At 51.4% G+C, this 14,801-nt stretch overlaps 4 protein-coding genes across 4 annotated transcripts; 2 read left to right on the top strand and 2 right to left on the bottom strand.

Moving 5' to 3' along the window:
- Positions 1-1,591: 1,591 nt before the first annotated feature.
- NEUTE1DRAFT_84319 (2-oxoglutarate dehydrogenase E1 component mitochondrial precursor) lies at positions 1,592-5,266 on the bottom strand (the record flags this gene model as incomplete). Its single annotated transcript, XM_009854065.1, has 2 exons — positions 1,592-2,504; positions 2,566-5,266. 2 exons carry the CDS (start codon positions 5,153-5,155, stop codon positions 1,963-1,965), a joined length of 3,132 nt encoding a protein of 1,043 aa, XP_009852367.1.
- Positions 5,267-5,709: 443 nt separating this feature from the next.
- NEUTE1DRAFT_102068 (uncharacterized protein) lies at positions 5,710-6,519 on the top strand (the record flags this gene model as incomplete). Its single annotated transcript, XM_009854066.1, has 2 exons — positions 5,710-6,014; positions 6,408-6,519. The coding sequence occupies 2 exons, from the start codon at positions 5,710-5,712 to the stop codon at positions 6,517-6,519; spliced, it is 417 nt and encodes a 138-aa protein (XP_009852368.1).
- Positions 6,520-7,515: 996 nt separating this feature from the next.
- Positions 7,516-9,791, top strand: NEUTE1DRAFT_84322 (uncharacterized protein; the record flags this gene model as incomplete). Its single annotated transcript, XM_009854067.1, has 1 exon — positions 7,516-9,791. One exon carries the CDS (start codon positions 7,516-7,518, stop codon positions 9,478-9,480), a length of 1,965 nt encoding a protein of 654 aa, XP_009852369.1.
- A 114-nt stretch (positions 9,792-9,905) lies between these two features.
- Positions 9,906-13,294, bottom strand: NEUTE1DRAFT_84325 (uncharacterized protein; the record flags this gene model as incomplete). The annotated part of the gene is made up of 4 exons (XM_009854068.1): positions 9,906-11,494; positions 11,555-12,124; positions 12,175-12,890; positions 13,027-13,294. The coding sequence occupies 4 exons, from the start codon at positions 13,292-13,294 to the stop codon at positions 10,040-10,042; spliced, it is 3,009 nt and encodes a 1,002-aa protein (XP_009852370.1).
- Positions 13,295-14,801: the final 1,507 nt, after the last annotated feature.

The raw sequence follows: 14,801 nt of genomic DNA on the forward strand, positions 1-14,801 counted from the left end.
AACTGACTAGCTGTAAAGATGGCCAAAACGCTATGTTGATGTAGCCATGTGAGAGGTTACCGGTATCATGATACGACCGACCTCCATGAAGAAAGAGATGGCTTAGTTAAGCAGCTAAACATCCCTATGAATATGCTTGATGCTCGATAGCAGCAACAACGCTATACAACCTGCCAGTGCAGGTAAACATATTGTTATAATAACTTGAGCACGTCGGATCTCACAAATGTTGAAGGCGGGATTCACGGACACGGAGGTTGGGGGGGGGTGACGCTATTCCCAGTTCCTCCAATACTTCCAAGCATCCCTTCAATCACGAGTTGGCTCGTTACTTACTTCTCACTCCATACCTATCCAGAAGCATACCGTATTCGAATACGGTTGTACATCTTTTCAGCAGTTGTTGTCTTTGTGCTTCCTACCTGACCTTATGTACTTGGAGCGAGGAGGCTGTTCCGTGACCGTCTAGTCTAGCCGTCTCTCTCTCATTTCGATCTTATCTTCGTAGACCATGAATACCTATCAACCAATCGCCATCTTTCCTTTTCGCATGCCTACTAGATAGTGTACTTACGTATCTTCTTTCAGGAACTTATTGTAGTGTAAGTTTCCTGTTCCATTAACTACTATCAATGTTACCGTTCGGGGGGCTTTATCGTCGACACTACCAATTGCAGTAGTGTAGTGTAGTGTAGCCAGCTGCGTTGGCGTCGTTTCGTTTTCGGTCTTTTGGGCATTGGCATATGGCATATGGCAATGGCAATTGGCCGGACACCCGGATCATCAATCACCAAGCGGCGGCTCTTTTCGTTTCGTCCTTTTTTTTTTTTTTTTTTTTTTTCGGTGATGTCGGGGATTGTCTTGTTTACTCCGCTCGGTTCTCCGCCCACAAAGTCCGTTCGTTCCCCGTCGTTCTTACGCTCGACGCTTGTCCCGGCCGGGTCTTTCGGAACCACTCGGGTAATCAATCCCTCGCTCGCCGCTCGCTTGTTGACGGTGAAAGTTTTTCTCCACAAGATGGGGGTTTGAACCCCCCCCCTCATTCATCCATTGCCATTCCATTCTGCCACTTTTTGTATTTTGTGCCAAAAATGCCAGGTGTGTTGGGGATTACATATTTCAGGGAACTGCCCGGCGAAGTGATGAAAACTGAAGTATCATGATACCTTTGTGATACGGTATGTTCGTATGTCTTGTAAGTTACACGATCGTCAAAGCTCTAAACAACTTGTGGGGAGGAGCTTCCGTTTAAGTGCCAAGGGAGCTTACAGACGCTACCCCGTTCTCGGGTATCAGTGCAGTGCAACTGTCCACATAATATAGCGGCCTATCAGCCGCATCAAGTTGTTGAGATAAGGTGAAAGTGCAGTGTAGATGGATGTAGTGTATCAGTTGGGCTGAAAGATATGTAAACGCTATCAAGATCTCGTCAGTCCGATCTGCGGATAGTAGGAAGGTGAGGATGATCTCCGGGGTTACCAGACGGTGCTACCCCCTTGTTGATCCCCCCTTTCAAAGGGACAAACAAGTCCACCAAAGTAAACAAAACAAAGCAGGTCACTTGAGATCGAAGCTGGAGAATGAGATCAAGCTTGAACAATCATCGAATGAATGTATTGTTGTGCAAGGAGAGTAAATATTTGGTATCACATCCATTCATTATTTCCAAAAACCCAACAACCCAGGTATGCAGTGAACAGGAACCGAATACAGATACAATTATGAACAAGAGAAAAACACCATGTAGTATTCGTCAGTGAAGGGAAGAGGAAGAACAAAGGAATAACACCTTCCCATCCCAAAACCAATGAACACTCTCTATCCGCCCCGAAATCCCGTCCTTATGCACGCGCATCCATAATACACAGACCTAGGTCTCCGCCGTGTTGGTGGTTGTTCGACTTTTGCTGCTTCCTTTTTGCTTTGCTTTCTTCATCATCGCTATCTCTTCTGGCACACCCTTTACTCGCCCTTGAGCTTGCTCTGGGTAACAGAGAAAGCCATCTCGAGAAGCTCCTTCTCCTCCTTGAGGTGAGAAGACTTCTTGCCAGTAGCGACAGAAGCGCTGGGAGCACGACCAGCGTACATGACGTGCTTGCGGTCATGGTGCTTGGTGTGGTTGAGAAGAGTCTCAAGGCGAGGCTGGGTGTAAGACCAGGCACCAGCGTTGAGGGGCTCCTCCTGGGCCCAGACGATGGTCTTGGCGTTGGGGTACTGGTCGAGGTTCTCACGGAGCTGCTCCCAGGGGAAGGGGTGGAGCTGCTCGATACGAGTGAAGGCGACGTTGTCGATCTTGTTGTCCTGGCGGTGCTTGAGGAGAGCGGCATAGACCTGACCAGTGCAGAGAATGACACGCTCAATCTCCTCAGGGGCCTTGATCTCACCAGTCTGGTGAGCAGAGTCGGGAAGGATCCAGCGGAAGTGAGCGTCGTCAGTGAACTCTTCGATGTCGGAACGAGCAACGGGGTGACGCAAGAGCGCCTTGGAGAAGAAGATAACGAGAGCTAGGTGACAGGAAGTTAGCATTTTGATGAGATACATGCTGTTTCAAACACGGAAACTTACGCTTGCGGAATTGTCTCTTCAGCTGGCGACGGAGAATGTGGAAGAGGTTGGCAGGGGAGGTCATGTAGGCAATCTGCATGTTGCAGTCCTGGTGCTGACGCTCAAGCTTCTCGGGGGAGGGGTAGATGCGAGGATCCTCGTTGCAAAGCGAGAGGAAACGCTCCATACGAGCGGAAGAGTGCTCGGGACCCTGGCCGTCATAACCGTGGGGGAGAGACATGACGAGACCGGTACGCTGCATCCACTTGCTCTCACCAGAGGCAAGGAACTGATCAATGATGACCTGAGCAGTGTTGGCGAAATCACCGAACTGGGCCTCCCACATGTTGAAGCCGTTGGGGTCCTGGAGAGAGTAACCGTACTCAAAACCGAGGATACCATACTCGGAGAGGGAAGAGTTGGAGATGACGAAGGGGGCCTGGTCCTCGCTGATATGCTGGAGAGGAATGTAGGTGTCCTCAGTCTCCTGGTCGTGGAAGACGGCGTGGCGCTGAGAGAAGGTACCACGCTCGACATCCTGACCGGTGATACGGACGTGGTGGCCCTCCTTGACGAGGGTACCAAAGGCAAGAGCCTCAGCGGTAGCCCAGTCGATGCCCTTGCCCTCCACAACGGACTTGGTGCGGTTGGTCAGGATACGCTTCAGGTTGCGGTGGGCATGGAAGCCCTCGGGAGTGCTGCCAATGACGGTACCAATGTGCTCAAGGGTCGGCTTATCAACCGCAGTAGGCATGTGGGGGAGAACCTCGCTAGCAAGCTCCTTGGGGCTCTTGAAGTTGTTCCAGGCGCTGGTGGTCCACTCCTTGGAAGTGGGCTGGTAGTCCTTGGACTTGGAGAAGCTCTCCTCGAGCATGCCCCAGACCCACTGCTTGTGCTCCTCGATGTCCTCCTTGGTGAAGGTGCCCTCCTTGAGGAGCTGGTCAACGTAGATGTCGATCTGAGGGCTCTTTTCGCTGATGCGCTTGTACATGAGGGGCTGGGTAAAGGCAGGCTGGTCGGTCTCGTTGTGACCGTGCTTGCGGTAGCAGACAAGGTCGATGATAACGTCCTGCTTGAACTCGGCACGCCAGTCAGAAGCGAGCTGGCAGACAAAGTTGACAGCCTCGACATCGTCAGCGTTGACGTGGAAGACAGGGGCGTCAATGGCCTTTGCGATATCCGTGCAGTAGGCAGTGGAGCGGGCAAAACGGGGGTCGGTGGTGAAACCGATCTGGTTGTTGACGACCAAGTGGATGGTACCACCGGTAGAGAAGGCGGGGAGGTTGTGGAAGCCCAAGCACTCGTAGACGATACCCTGACCAGCGATGGCGGCGTCACCGTGGAGGAGGACACCCATGGCGCTCTTGTGGTCACTCTCGTCGTTGTTGTAGTGCTGGATGGCGCGGACCTTGCCGAGAACGACGGGGTCCTCAGCCTCGAGATGGGAGGGGTTGGCAACGAGGGAGAGCTGGACGCGCTTGCCCGAGGGGGTAGGGCGCTCGAAGTTCATACCCAAGTGGTACTTGACATCACCGGAACCCTCCTCATCGGCACCGGCCATGCCGGCGAATTCGGAAAAGATGGCCTCGTTGGGCTTGCGGACGACGTTGGAGAGGACGTTGAGACGGCCACGATGGGGCATACCAATGACGATGTCCTTGACGCCATAGTCAACGGAGCGGTCGATGAGGGCCTTCATACCAGGAACAAGGGTCTCGCAACCCTCAAGACCGAAACGCTTGTCGTTGGGGTACTTGGTGGCGAGGAAGGACTCGAAGCTGGAGGACCAGATGAGGCGGTCGAGGATGCGGCGCTTCTCATCGATCGAGTACTTGAAAGGCTGGGGGATCTCGAGACGCTCACGGAGCCAGTCGCACTTCTCCCTGTCGGGGATGTGGATGAACTCGACACCATAGGAGCCGCAGTAGATCTTCTCGCAGGCATCGATGATCTCGCGGAGCGTCATCTTCTCGCGGCCATCGCGGGCGAAACGGGGGAGGATGCCGGGGCCGAGGCTGTACTCGGTGTCGAGGTCCTTCTCGGTGAAGCCGTAGTATTCGGGGGTGAGCTCCTTGGGCCTGATGTTGCCGAAGCCCTTGGAGGCAGGGGTGTTGCGGATGCCCAGAGGGTCAATGTTGGCCTTGTGGTGACCACGGGCCTGGTAGGCGCGGACGAGGAGCTGGACCTTCAAGTGGTTGGTGACGTTGGCACCCTCGCCAATGCCGACGCCGGCGCCGGCAGCGATCGCGGGCACCACGTTGGCGGCACCGGGAACCAGGCTGGGAGGAGGCTGGAAGGCCTGGGAGATGGGCATGTTGCCGCTCTCCATGTTCTTGAAGTAGACCTGCCACGAGACGTGGACGCTCTTGGGGTCCTGCTTCCACTGGAGGTACATCTCGTCGATATAGTTGGCGGCGCTGCCCGAGAGGAAGTTGTCGTTGGGGTCGGGAGGGCTGTGGAGGGCGCTCTCATGGCGCCTCTGCTGGGAGACGGCCAGGGGACGGCGGCCAACGGCGGGCTTGAGGGTGGCCCTGGTGGTCTGGGCGACCTGGGAATAGCATCGTTTTGAGGCGCCTGCGGTCTGCAGGGCCCGGATGGAACCGCGCAACATGATGGGTGGCTGTTGTGAGGTGAGGGTATTAGGACGCAGAAACCGAAAGCGCAATCCAAGCAGCGGGGTTTTGTCTTGTGTACAATCTGGAAGAGGGGAGATTGGGGGGGGGGATGCGCAAAAGGCAAAAGGAGCGGCGGAGTAAGTCTAGGTCTCGGTCGTCGTCGTCGTCGACTCTTGAGGGGGGGGAATGGGGAGAGAAGACGAGAGGATCGAGATTTGGAGGGGAGGGGGGCGACAGACGTTGGTGTTTTTGATGTTTCGTTGGTGTCGGGGGAAGGGGCGGCGGGAATGCAGCGACGGAAAAAAAGGGCCTCACTCTGCCGTGCAGGTGCGTCGAGTTGCTCCGTCCACTGGAGTCGGGCGGTCGGTCGACCTGTCGGTGCAAACTGCAAGAGCGAGTGCTGCCGTCCAGCTGTGCTGAGTGTGCATGCCTGCTGTCTCCCGTTCTGCCCGCCCTGTGGAATTGACAGACCTAACGAACTGAATTGAGTGAACTGAAGTAGCTCGTACAGTAAGCATCAGGGGATCTGCACGGCTCTGCGGAGGGGACGATGACGGCACTTGCTAAAGCACAACTAAGTGAGGCTCCCTCCCCCTCGGCTCCCGCCGTTGCACCGTCTGCACCGCTACAAGCGCAGTGCAGTGCGCCCTGGATGCTTCTTCTCTTGGCCATAGCTTTAACATTGTGGAGCCGGCGAAACTGGGTGGAGCTACCCAACTTCTCGCACTGGGAACAACTACATCGAAGACGCCCGGGACCCAACAAACTTGAAGACATCAATGTGACATTCTCTCGGTATAGCCGCAAACTCGCCTACCTCCAGTTATTTACTGCTCAGTCTGCTACATACCCATAGTAGTGTACACAATGGAATGCACGAAGAGATATCATATCCGTCATCTACTCGAATCCTCCCTCTTGTTGTTTCTCCAAAAGTCACGACGGAATTCACGGTTCGAGCGGTGACCACGGTAACAGCAAGAGCAACCGGAAGTCGTGGAGTTTCTGTGGTTTCAAGGAGGGGGACGGGAGCTGTGTCTCCATGACAAGTCATCGGGCACGCAACAAACTGGGAAAGTGTGGAAGAGCTGGAAGTTACGGTCTGGAGAGTGCTACTGTAATTATTTCATTACGCATTGGCTCCCGCACCTCCCGTCGAGACTGGAGGCTCCGAGACCCGAGTCCCTTTTCCCCGGAAATCACGGTTCCCGTCTGTTTGGAGCAAGTATCCAATCTTACCGTGTAGAGTGGGGAACACTTGTCAGAGGTGGAAATGTACGGTAACGCTTTCGGTTCCATCTTTGAGCGCGAACTTTTCGAAGCTTTCGCTTGGGGCATCGAACTGATGGAACTGCGCTAGACATGGTCTGGTTGGTATCCTGGGTTATGGGTTTGGGTTCAATTACCTACCTACTTGGCACTGACCGCCTTGTGACTTGCCGTATCATGTGACTTTTGCAAAGGTCATTTATCAAATCCATTGTGTCAAAGAAGAGCCAAGCGAACCGAGTCTAGATCTCGTCTCGATCTCGTCTCGAGTGGTTTGTCGAAATGACTTTGAGGTCTGTTGGTTTCGATTGTGTAATTCACCACAAAATCCTGCATCGTCAGCTGCCACCTTCAACTTCTTCTTCATTATTGAGCCAGTTGCAGCATTGACTGCACGTCACAGTGTTAAATCCCCCAACTCTCATTGGCTGGCCGTGACTGGTTCGCTGCAGTGCAGTGCTGTTCTCCAAGCTCTGCGCTGGCTTCAGATCCTTGGCATTTCCCACCCACGGCACCTGCAGCAGTTCGTCGCCCAGAGCTCAGGTCCTGTGGTGGCCAGAGATCCGACCTGGGTTGGGTGGACAGCTGCCGTGACACTGTCTGTCGGTCCAAACCTTCCCGAGCTGAAACCTGAAGTTCAAGTTCTTTACTAGTTGAACAGCCCCAGGGCGACCATGGAATTGTTAGTAGTAGTGCTCCACTGCAGCCTCAGCTGCCGCCTGCCTGCCTGCCACGCATAAACTACCTAAACTCACCACTCACCATCCCGCAACGACATCCGCAGCAGCCAATGCCTCACCCCGGATTCAAGACTGACGGGACCTGGATTGGATTTGCTTGGCGTTACTACACTACATCACCACGTCTATCATCGTCTAATGCCGTGTACCTTGACGACTCTCCCGTCTCTCTTCGATATCAGTAAGGCGTAGTACACGAGCACGCTGTGACATATCGCGTTAATACATCCTTGCCAAGGAACACATTGCGAGGCTGGTCCATCTTTATAACATCAAAAGATTGGGAACTGGGCATTGAGCGTGGACTTGACATATTCAACGGGCGGTTAGGGAGAGGACTAGCCAACATGGCCCCGATTGAGATTCCCCGGGGACAGGCCTCTTACAAAAAAAGAGAGGGCATCATCACATTAACCCCAGACAAAACAGCCCTGATATGGAGCCCCTTGCCGGGCACTGGCCCACCCGTCATCTCACTTTCCGTATCCAACATCACAAACCTCCAACAGACCCCCAAGACGAATCCCAAGGTCGTCTTGAGAGTCGTCGAGAAACCCAAAGCGCCCGGAGCCGATCCGGCTGCCTATCCCTTCCAGTTCACACATGCCACCGAGGCCAGGAATGAGGCCGATGCCATCAAGGATCTTCTCTCTCAGATCATTGCTGAGCTTCGTGGCGATGACCCTTCTTTACCCAAGCCGGCAAAGTCTGGCCCCAACGGCGCCGGCGCCTCTGCCGCCATGGCCATGGCCAGTGCCGTGAACTCGAAGCATTTGCCGTTTCGCTGGTTCGAAGACGACATGCTAAAGGCCGATGTAGAACTTCAGCAGTCCCTCATGAAGAAGGATAAGGCCTTGGCCCATATATATAACGACGCAAAGCTGTCCAAGCCAGATTCATTATCAGATGCCTCCTTCAACAGCCAGTTCTGGGCCACCCGCATCAGCCTGCTACGTGCCTATGCCATCGAGCTGAACCAGAAGAAGGGCTCGTATAACGTCTTATCAACCATCAAGCCCCGGACCGAGAACGGCGAGCTCAAGTTGAACATCAACCATGAGCAGGTCCAGCTCATCTTCCAACAACACCCACTGGTCAAGCGCATCTACAACGAGAACGTCCCCAAGCTCACAGAGTCCGAGTTCTGGTCCCGCTTCTTTCTCAGCCGTCTATCCAAGAAGCTCCGCGGCGAGCGCATCACCGACAATGACAACACCGACCCCTTATTCGACAAGTATCTCGAAGCCGACAACACCATGGCCGTCCCAGCCAAGATCACCGCCACGAGTGTGCCCCCCATCATCAACATCGAAGGCAATGAAGAAAACCAAGGTGGCTTTAGGGGTGGTAACCTCAAAGACGTCGAAATGCGTCCGCGCGCCAACATCCCCATCATCAAAACGCTCAACTCGCTCTCCGAGAAAATCATGGCCAACGTCGCCCCCACAGACGTCGACCCCTCCGCCACCTCCTACTCCAAAGACGGCATCGCCGACGCCCTGTCCCAACAACTCGCCCTGCAAGACCTCCGTGGCGACGCCGAGGCCCAGCTGATCCGGCTTTCCGTCAAGGACACCTCCACCTTCTTCACAGGCAACCAGCCCTCGCTCACCGACCAGGAAGCCGCCGACGCGCGCCTCTACGCCACCCAAGTCCCCTCGGACGTGCTCTTCGAAGTGCAAGCGGACATGGACACTCTCGACTCCGACGGGCGCGGCGGCATCGATCTCCACCGGTCCATCGGGGTCGATCCCGACTCTGACGACGAGAGCAGCGCTCTGGACTCTAAAAGCGGACCCAAGCCTCAACACGTCGGCTCCCGCGCTGCGCTAAGGTTCGCCCAGAACCAGATCCTCGAGAGCATGAAGTCCGCTCGGTCGCACCTCACCACCCACGGCTCGCACACGAATGCGTCCGAAGAACGACCCATGTCGTTGCCGACGGACATTGCCCACCGCGCTACGCTAACCTGCGCTACCACCGCCGAATTCTTGAAACAGTTTTGGACGGTGTTTAACTCCAGCGACAGCAGCCCAGAAAAGCAACAAGAATTGGCCTACTTGGCCGACTCGCTCGTACGCTCGAAACAGAGAATCGAGGCGCTGGCTGAGGAAGCGGAGAAGAGGAGACAGGAGATTATGGAGAAGCGGAAAAGGGAGATTAGAGAGTATTATCAGAAGACGGGCCGCAAGGCGAAGTGGGTTCCCGTTGGAGGGGGCAGGGATGCGGTGTGGGCGGTTTTTGAGGGTGTGGTGGGCGGGTTGGAGAGGGCTGTGGCGGTTTGGGAGATGGTTAAAAGTGGGAGGATCTGAAGATTTGGGAAAGGAAGTAGGTGGAGGTGGTTGTTAGGGAATGGGTGTTGTGTTGTGTGAAAACGGGAGGAAGATGGGTAGGATGAATTTCAAGAGAAGAGAAGTGATAGAGGAGGATGATATTTGGGAGCGTTGCCATGAACGAGAAAAAGTTTCAAGTATATATAGAGGACAGAAATGGTCCACAAGACAGTAGGCTGGGATAATTTGAGTTGAGAGAAGAAGAAACAGACTGACTATAGCCATACTAAGCATTATGGCTAAAGACCAATGATGAAAAGCATTGAGGAATTAAGAATGCAAACTGGTTCGGAACTGTTGTGTGATGTCTGAAACCAGACTCTAACACTTCGTAAAAACGAAGAAGCATATACTCAAGTGATATCATCTAATGAACGCTGGAAAGAAAAGGGGAATCTCTTGAACCATGACATATGACTTGATTCATTGAACCTAACCAAAAACTCCTTCATGCTTTGAACTACGTAGACTTGCACAACAAAACCATTTATCATAACTTGTTCATAACATCAATCCTCTCTCTTCGTCACCCACTCATTCACTCAACATTCGGCACACTCATCACCCCCCTCCCAAACCACTGCGCAACCGTCTTAAACCGATCCTCGCTCCTCTCCAAATCATCCCTAAACAACTCATGCCGTTCTGCGTTCTCCTCCTGACTCTTCTTCAACGCCCTAATCGTCGCATTATCTTTGGCACACAACGGACACTCACCTCCCTCTGCTGCCTCTCCTGCCTCTCTACCACCACCACCTCCCCTAACGTCAACATTGACCCCCGCCATCCCCCTCAAACACCTCCCATGGAAACTATGTCTACACAAAAAGTGCACAACCGGCAACTCCCTCTCCAGTCCACCTCCACAAACGCCGCACCTCGTCGCCTGAAACACCTGCGGCTTGGTCTCCAGCTCCTCCAGCTCCTGCCTTCTCTGCTCCGTCTCCTTCCTAAAAGCCTCCACATCCCTCCGATTCTCCCTAATTTCCTTCCTCTCCCTCTCGATCCGCCCCTGCAAATACGGCTTCAACATGCCCATCGTCGCCACACCGTGCTTGCTCAGCGTCTGGACGACTTGGAGGGGAGCCATGAGGCCGTCGCGGTCGATTTTTTCCAAGATGGCAGAGAGCTCGGCCTCGCCGGCTTCGGAGAGGATGGTAGGAGAACTGGTCAGATAGGAGAGAGCGAGCGGGTAGAGCTGGGGCTCCGAAGGACCGTATTTGTGGAGGGCGCGGATGGCGCCTTTGGTGTCCCGCGCCGAGGTGTAGGAGCGGAAGATGTCAAAGAGGAGGTTGGATTGTTCTTGCATCAGAACGGTGCCGGTGCGGAAGGAGGCGAGGTGCGAGAGGAGGAGGACATTGGAGTTTTCGATTTTGGGGAGGGCGCCGGGGGTTGTGGGCGGTGGTACTACTGCTGTTGTTGTGGAGTCTTTGGGAGGGGAGGAGATGATGAGGGACTTGGCTTTGGATTCCCATTCTTCTCGGTGCTGATCGTTACCTGGCTTCTCGTTGGCCTTGTGGAGGTACATCTCGAAGAGGGTGGTGTGTATATCAATCTTGTCGGCTTCTGACAAGGAGTTGGTGCCCTCTTTAAGGAGGGCTTCCAGGAAGATGATGAACTCGTCCGGATGGTCGATGAAGGAAGAGAAGGCCGTTCGAGGCCGGGGAGGTGTGTAAGTGGGTGTTGCCAGTCCTTCTGGCTTGACCACCTCAGCATCACTGACGGTTGGCTTGGTTACCGCCTGGCTGTTTGACCCTACAGCCAATGGGTTCATGTACGGTAGTGGCAAGAGATTGCTGAGGTTTTGGACGGCGTTTGCAGCTCCGGTTACAAAGCCTCCCCCATTGTTCGTGACAGGAGCGTCGGGAGACACGGCAGGAGGATCTATCCTTGGTTTGTATTTGCTGGTATAATAATCGACGAAGAGGCGAGTTGCGTCCATCGAGCAATGCTCAATAAGCACGCGGGCGTACTTCATTAGACAAGAGTAGGCCTACTCCAGTTAGCTCTCACTTCACCACAACTCCTGCGATGCTGTGTCAGGTAGACTTACTGTGTCGGGATCCAGATGCCAGATAAAGTCAAGCGCATCATCAAAAGCCTTGGAATCCTCAATAAGGATGTCAACAACAAGCTCGTTCTCGCCATGCTTCTTGGCAAGATATGCAGCTTGGTCGTAGTATCCTCCTTGCCTGCACATGGAGATGGCTGTGTCAAGATCGAACTTGAGGTCTCCGGGAGACTTGATGAATTTCTCCAGCTTGTCCACGTCCTTGAGCTTGGCATAGCAGTTCAACAACAGAGTGGTATGATCCGATGTCGCTTTGCCACGCTCATGAAGCTCCTCGAGATACTCAATAAGGTTATGTATCCTCTGCGTGTCCAGGAACTTTCTGATAACCTGAGATGGTTCTGTAGTATCGATCGCCTTGATATACTGGGTCATAGCCTCGTCGTAGTTCCCTTTCTGATAAAGGTAGTCGCCATATTTTCGGAAGATAATACATTGCTGATGTGCGTCCATGCCGGATTTCTGAGCCAGCTCAACGGCAAGGGTATAGAGATTTCGTTGGTAGAGCATGTCAAGTCTTTGCTGCAGTGATTTCTGGTGATAGCGGAATACCTTGGACACGTTAGTCTTGGAACAACCACAGGAATATCTGAGCAACCTACCTGGCCTTCCTGTGTAAAGGTGTACAAGTCACCCCATATCTGAACAATGTGTTTGACATCCGAAAGAACAGACTCGCTGTGAGCAATGATCCTCAGATCCGGATGTATGAGCGTAAACGTGAAGATGCTGTCGGCCGTAGCTCCCCAGAACCGTCGCCGCATGGTGTCCGACTCCCCAGTATTTGTGGGCGGAGAGACAAGAGCGATGTAGTCCTGGTACACCGACACCAACTTCTTGGGCGCTTCGTATGCGATTGGTGGCCCTCTTCCGTCTAGTGTGTAGTAGTATATCGCATCGTCCCGGCCTACCACGATGTCCCCGGTCTCCTTGTCAACCGACATGCACCCAACACCACAGCCCTGGTCTTCGACCGTCCTGGGTGGCTGGCCATGGCCCTTGCCTGAAATCGCCAGCTTCAGGATCCTCGACGTAGTAGCGATGAACAAGGTCGTAATGTTGGCGTCAACGCGCAGCTCGACGCCCGTGATGGGCTCATCCGACTCGTAGATTATGCGCTGCTTCGTGCCCAGATCGTGGATCAAGTCGCCTCGGATGACAGTGACGGCGCCGTTCGCAAAGCCAACAGCCAGCTGGGAGAGGTCTTCGGTCGCGGTAAAGGCGGATATCGGGAATGGCTTCTTGCCATTGTTGATAGCAACGGTGCTTAGGCAAGTCGGGATGCCCGTCTTCTTGGCCGGTTTATCGAGAGCCCAGACTTTGAGTAGAGGTTGGTTGATGGCGTCGCTGGTGCTTGGTTCCTCCTAGTCACAACAACAACAACCACAACTTATGTCAGCCTGGCATGCTTCCCCTCCAAGACAACCAAGTAGCGCGTGTAAGTCGCAACAAACGTACAGCAACGGTGACTAGCAGACTGGTGCCCTCGACCTGGCGCATATGGGTGATGGGCCCCGTTTCATACGCCCTGAAGCTCCGGACGATCTTCCAGCTGCGCCCAACAATGTGGACGTGGCCATCGTAGGCGCCGAGGAAGAGGCTATCAGAACCGGAGCAGACGCTGGAGATGGCATTGCTCTCGAAGAGGGCGCGTGTTTCGTCGTCGGCGATCTTGATCTTGGTAGCATCGAAGAAGTCAAACGACCTCCACGTCAACGCCATGGTCGCATTTTCATTCGGTAGAATTGTTTGTTGAGGTTGTCGCAAGGAACGGTGGTTGGATGAGGGCAGTGGGGGAAGCTGTTAGAGGAGCCTCAAAGGTACCTAATCGGGTTGGTTACAGCGTGGGCCAGTAACAACTGCATACAAGGGTCTGGTTGGGAGGAGTTCCTAGATCACCTCACATATGGGTCTGACCTCGGACTAAAATCGGAGCGCCAAGACTGCGCCAAGACAGACCTCGGACTACAGTCGGAGCGCTATAACGTATATAGAAATGTATATTCTTACTATACTTCTCTAATAACTATTTAAATTCAAAGAGTAACCTTACCCACTAGGTAGACCAATTAAGGATACATCCTAAACTAATTTACAATTTATACTTTATTTAATTTAAACCTTTATTTTAATTTCTATATTTATATTGTATTACATATATATCGGTTTATAATAAATTCCGGACTAATCCGAGACCGGTTTAGGACCTATCTAGTATAAATCTTTTATAAATTTGCTTTTTTATACTATAATTTACTAGTATAAATAAATATATAAATAAACGAAGATAATTGTATTAACTTTGGATAAGTTTCTACTTAGTTATTATATTTAATAAATAGGATAAAGTATATATAAATTCAAAACCGATCCCCGATTGGACTAGGATATTTTCTCGCTCTTTTTATTATTTCTTTATTATTTATTACTAAAAATTATATTCTAAGTTCGATCTAAAACTAATTTAAAATAAACTTAAGATCTATTTCCTTTATTAGCCTTTCTTTATCTTTCTTTCTTATTACCTACTACTTCTACTTACTATAATACTAAAGTACTAATAATTGAGTATTTATAAATATTATATTAAAGATACTAATAGTAAAAGATTAAAGAGTCTTCCTCTATTTACAATTAATAAAGTAAGTTCTAATCTATATATAATCCTAAATTAATCCCTAATAGATCCTTAATTTAAAAAACTTTAGAATAGAAAATTAGTTATTTATATTAGTAAAGTATATTATTGGACTATTATTAAAGAAAAGGTATTTTATTAGTATATAGTAAATAATTAAGAGTTTATAAATTAATTTATTTTTAAATTAATTACTAATTAATATAAAGTTGATTCTCTTTTTAAAGTGTATTTATTAAATATATTAAACGCTATTTTAATATGGAAGGTAAACCGTATAAAATTGTTTCGCAGGGTACTATCGATGAGAATGGAGTTATTAGAAAGGCCTTTGGATTAATATTTGATATAGATTATAAAGTAATAGGTATAGGATCGGTTTTAGATAGGTTATAGATAAATTATAGATTAACTTATTATAGTTTTCTATAATTCCCTTATTAAATATTATAAGGCTTTCCTTATTCGAAGAGTAGTACTATAAGAGCTAAAGAAAGTAGCTATTGAAAAATAAACTAAAGAGAATAATAAGAAAAGAAAAGAAAAGAAAAAGAAGAGTTGAGGATAATAAAATAGAAGACAAAGTTATAG

Source organism: Neurospora tetrasperma (genome assembly GCF_000213175.1).
Source record: "Neurospora tetrasperma FGSC 2508 unplaced genomic scaffold NEUTE1scaffold_4, whole genome shotgun sequence".
In the NCBI taxonomy this organism is placed as follows: domain Eukaryota; kingdom Fungi; phylum Ascomycota; class Sordariomycetes; order Sordariales; family Sordariaceae; genus Neurospora; species Neurospora tetrasperma.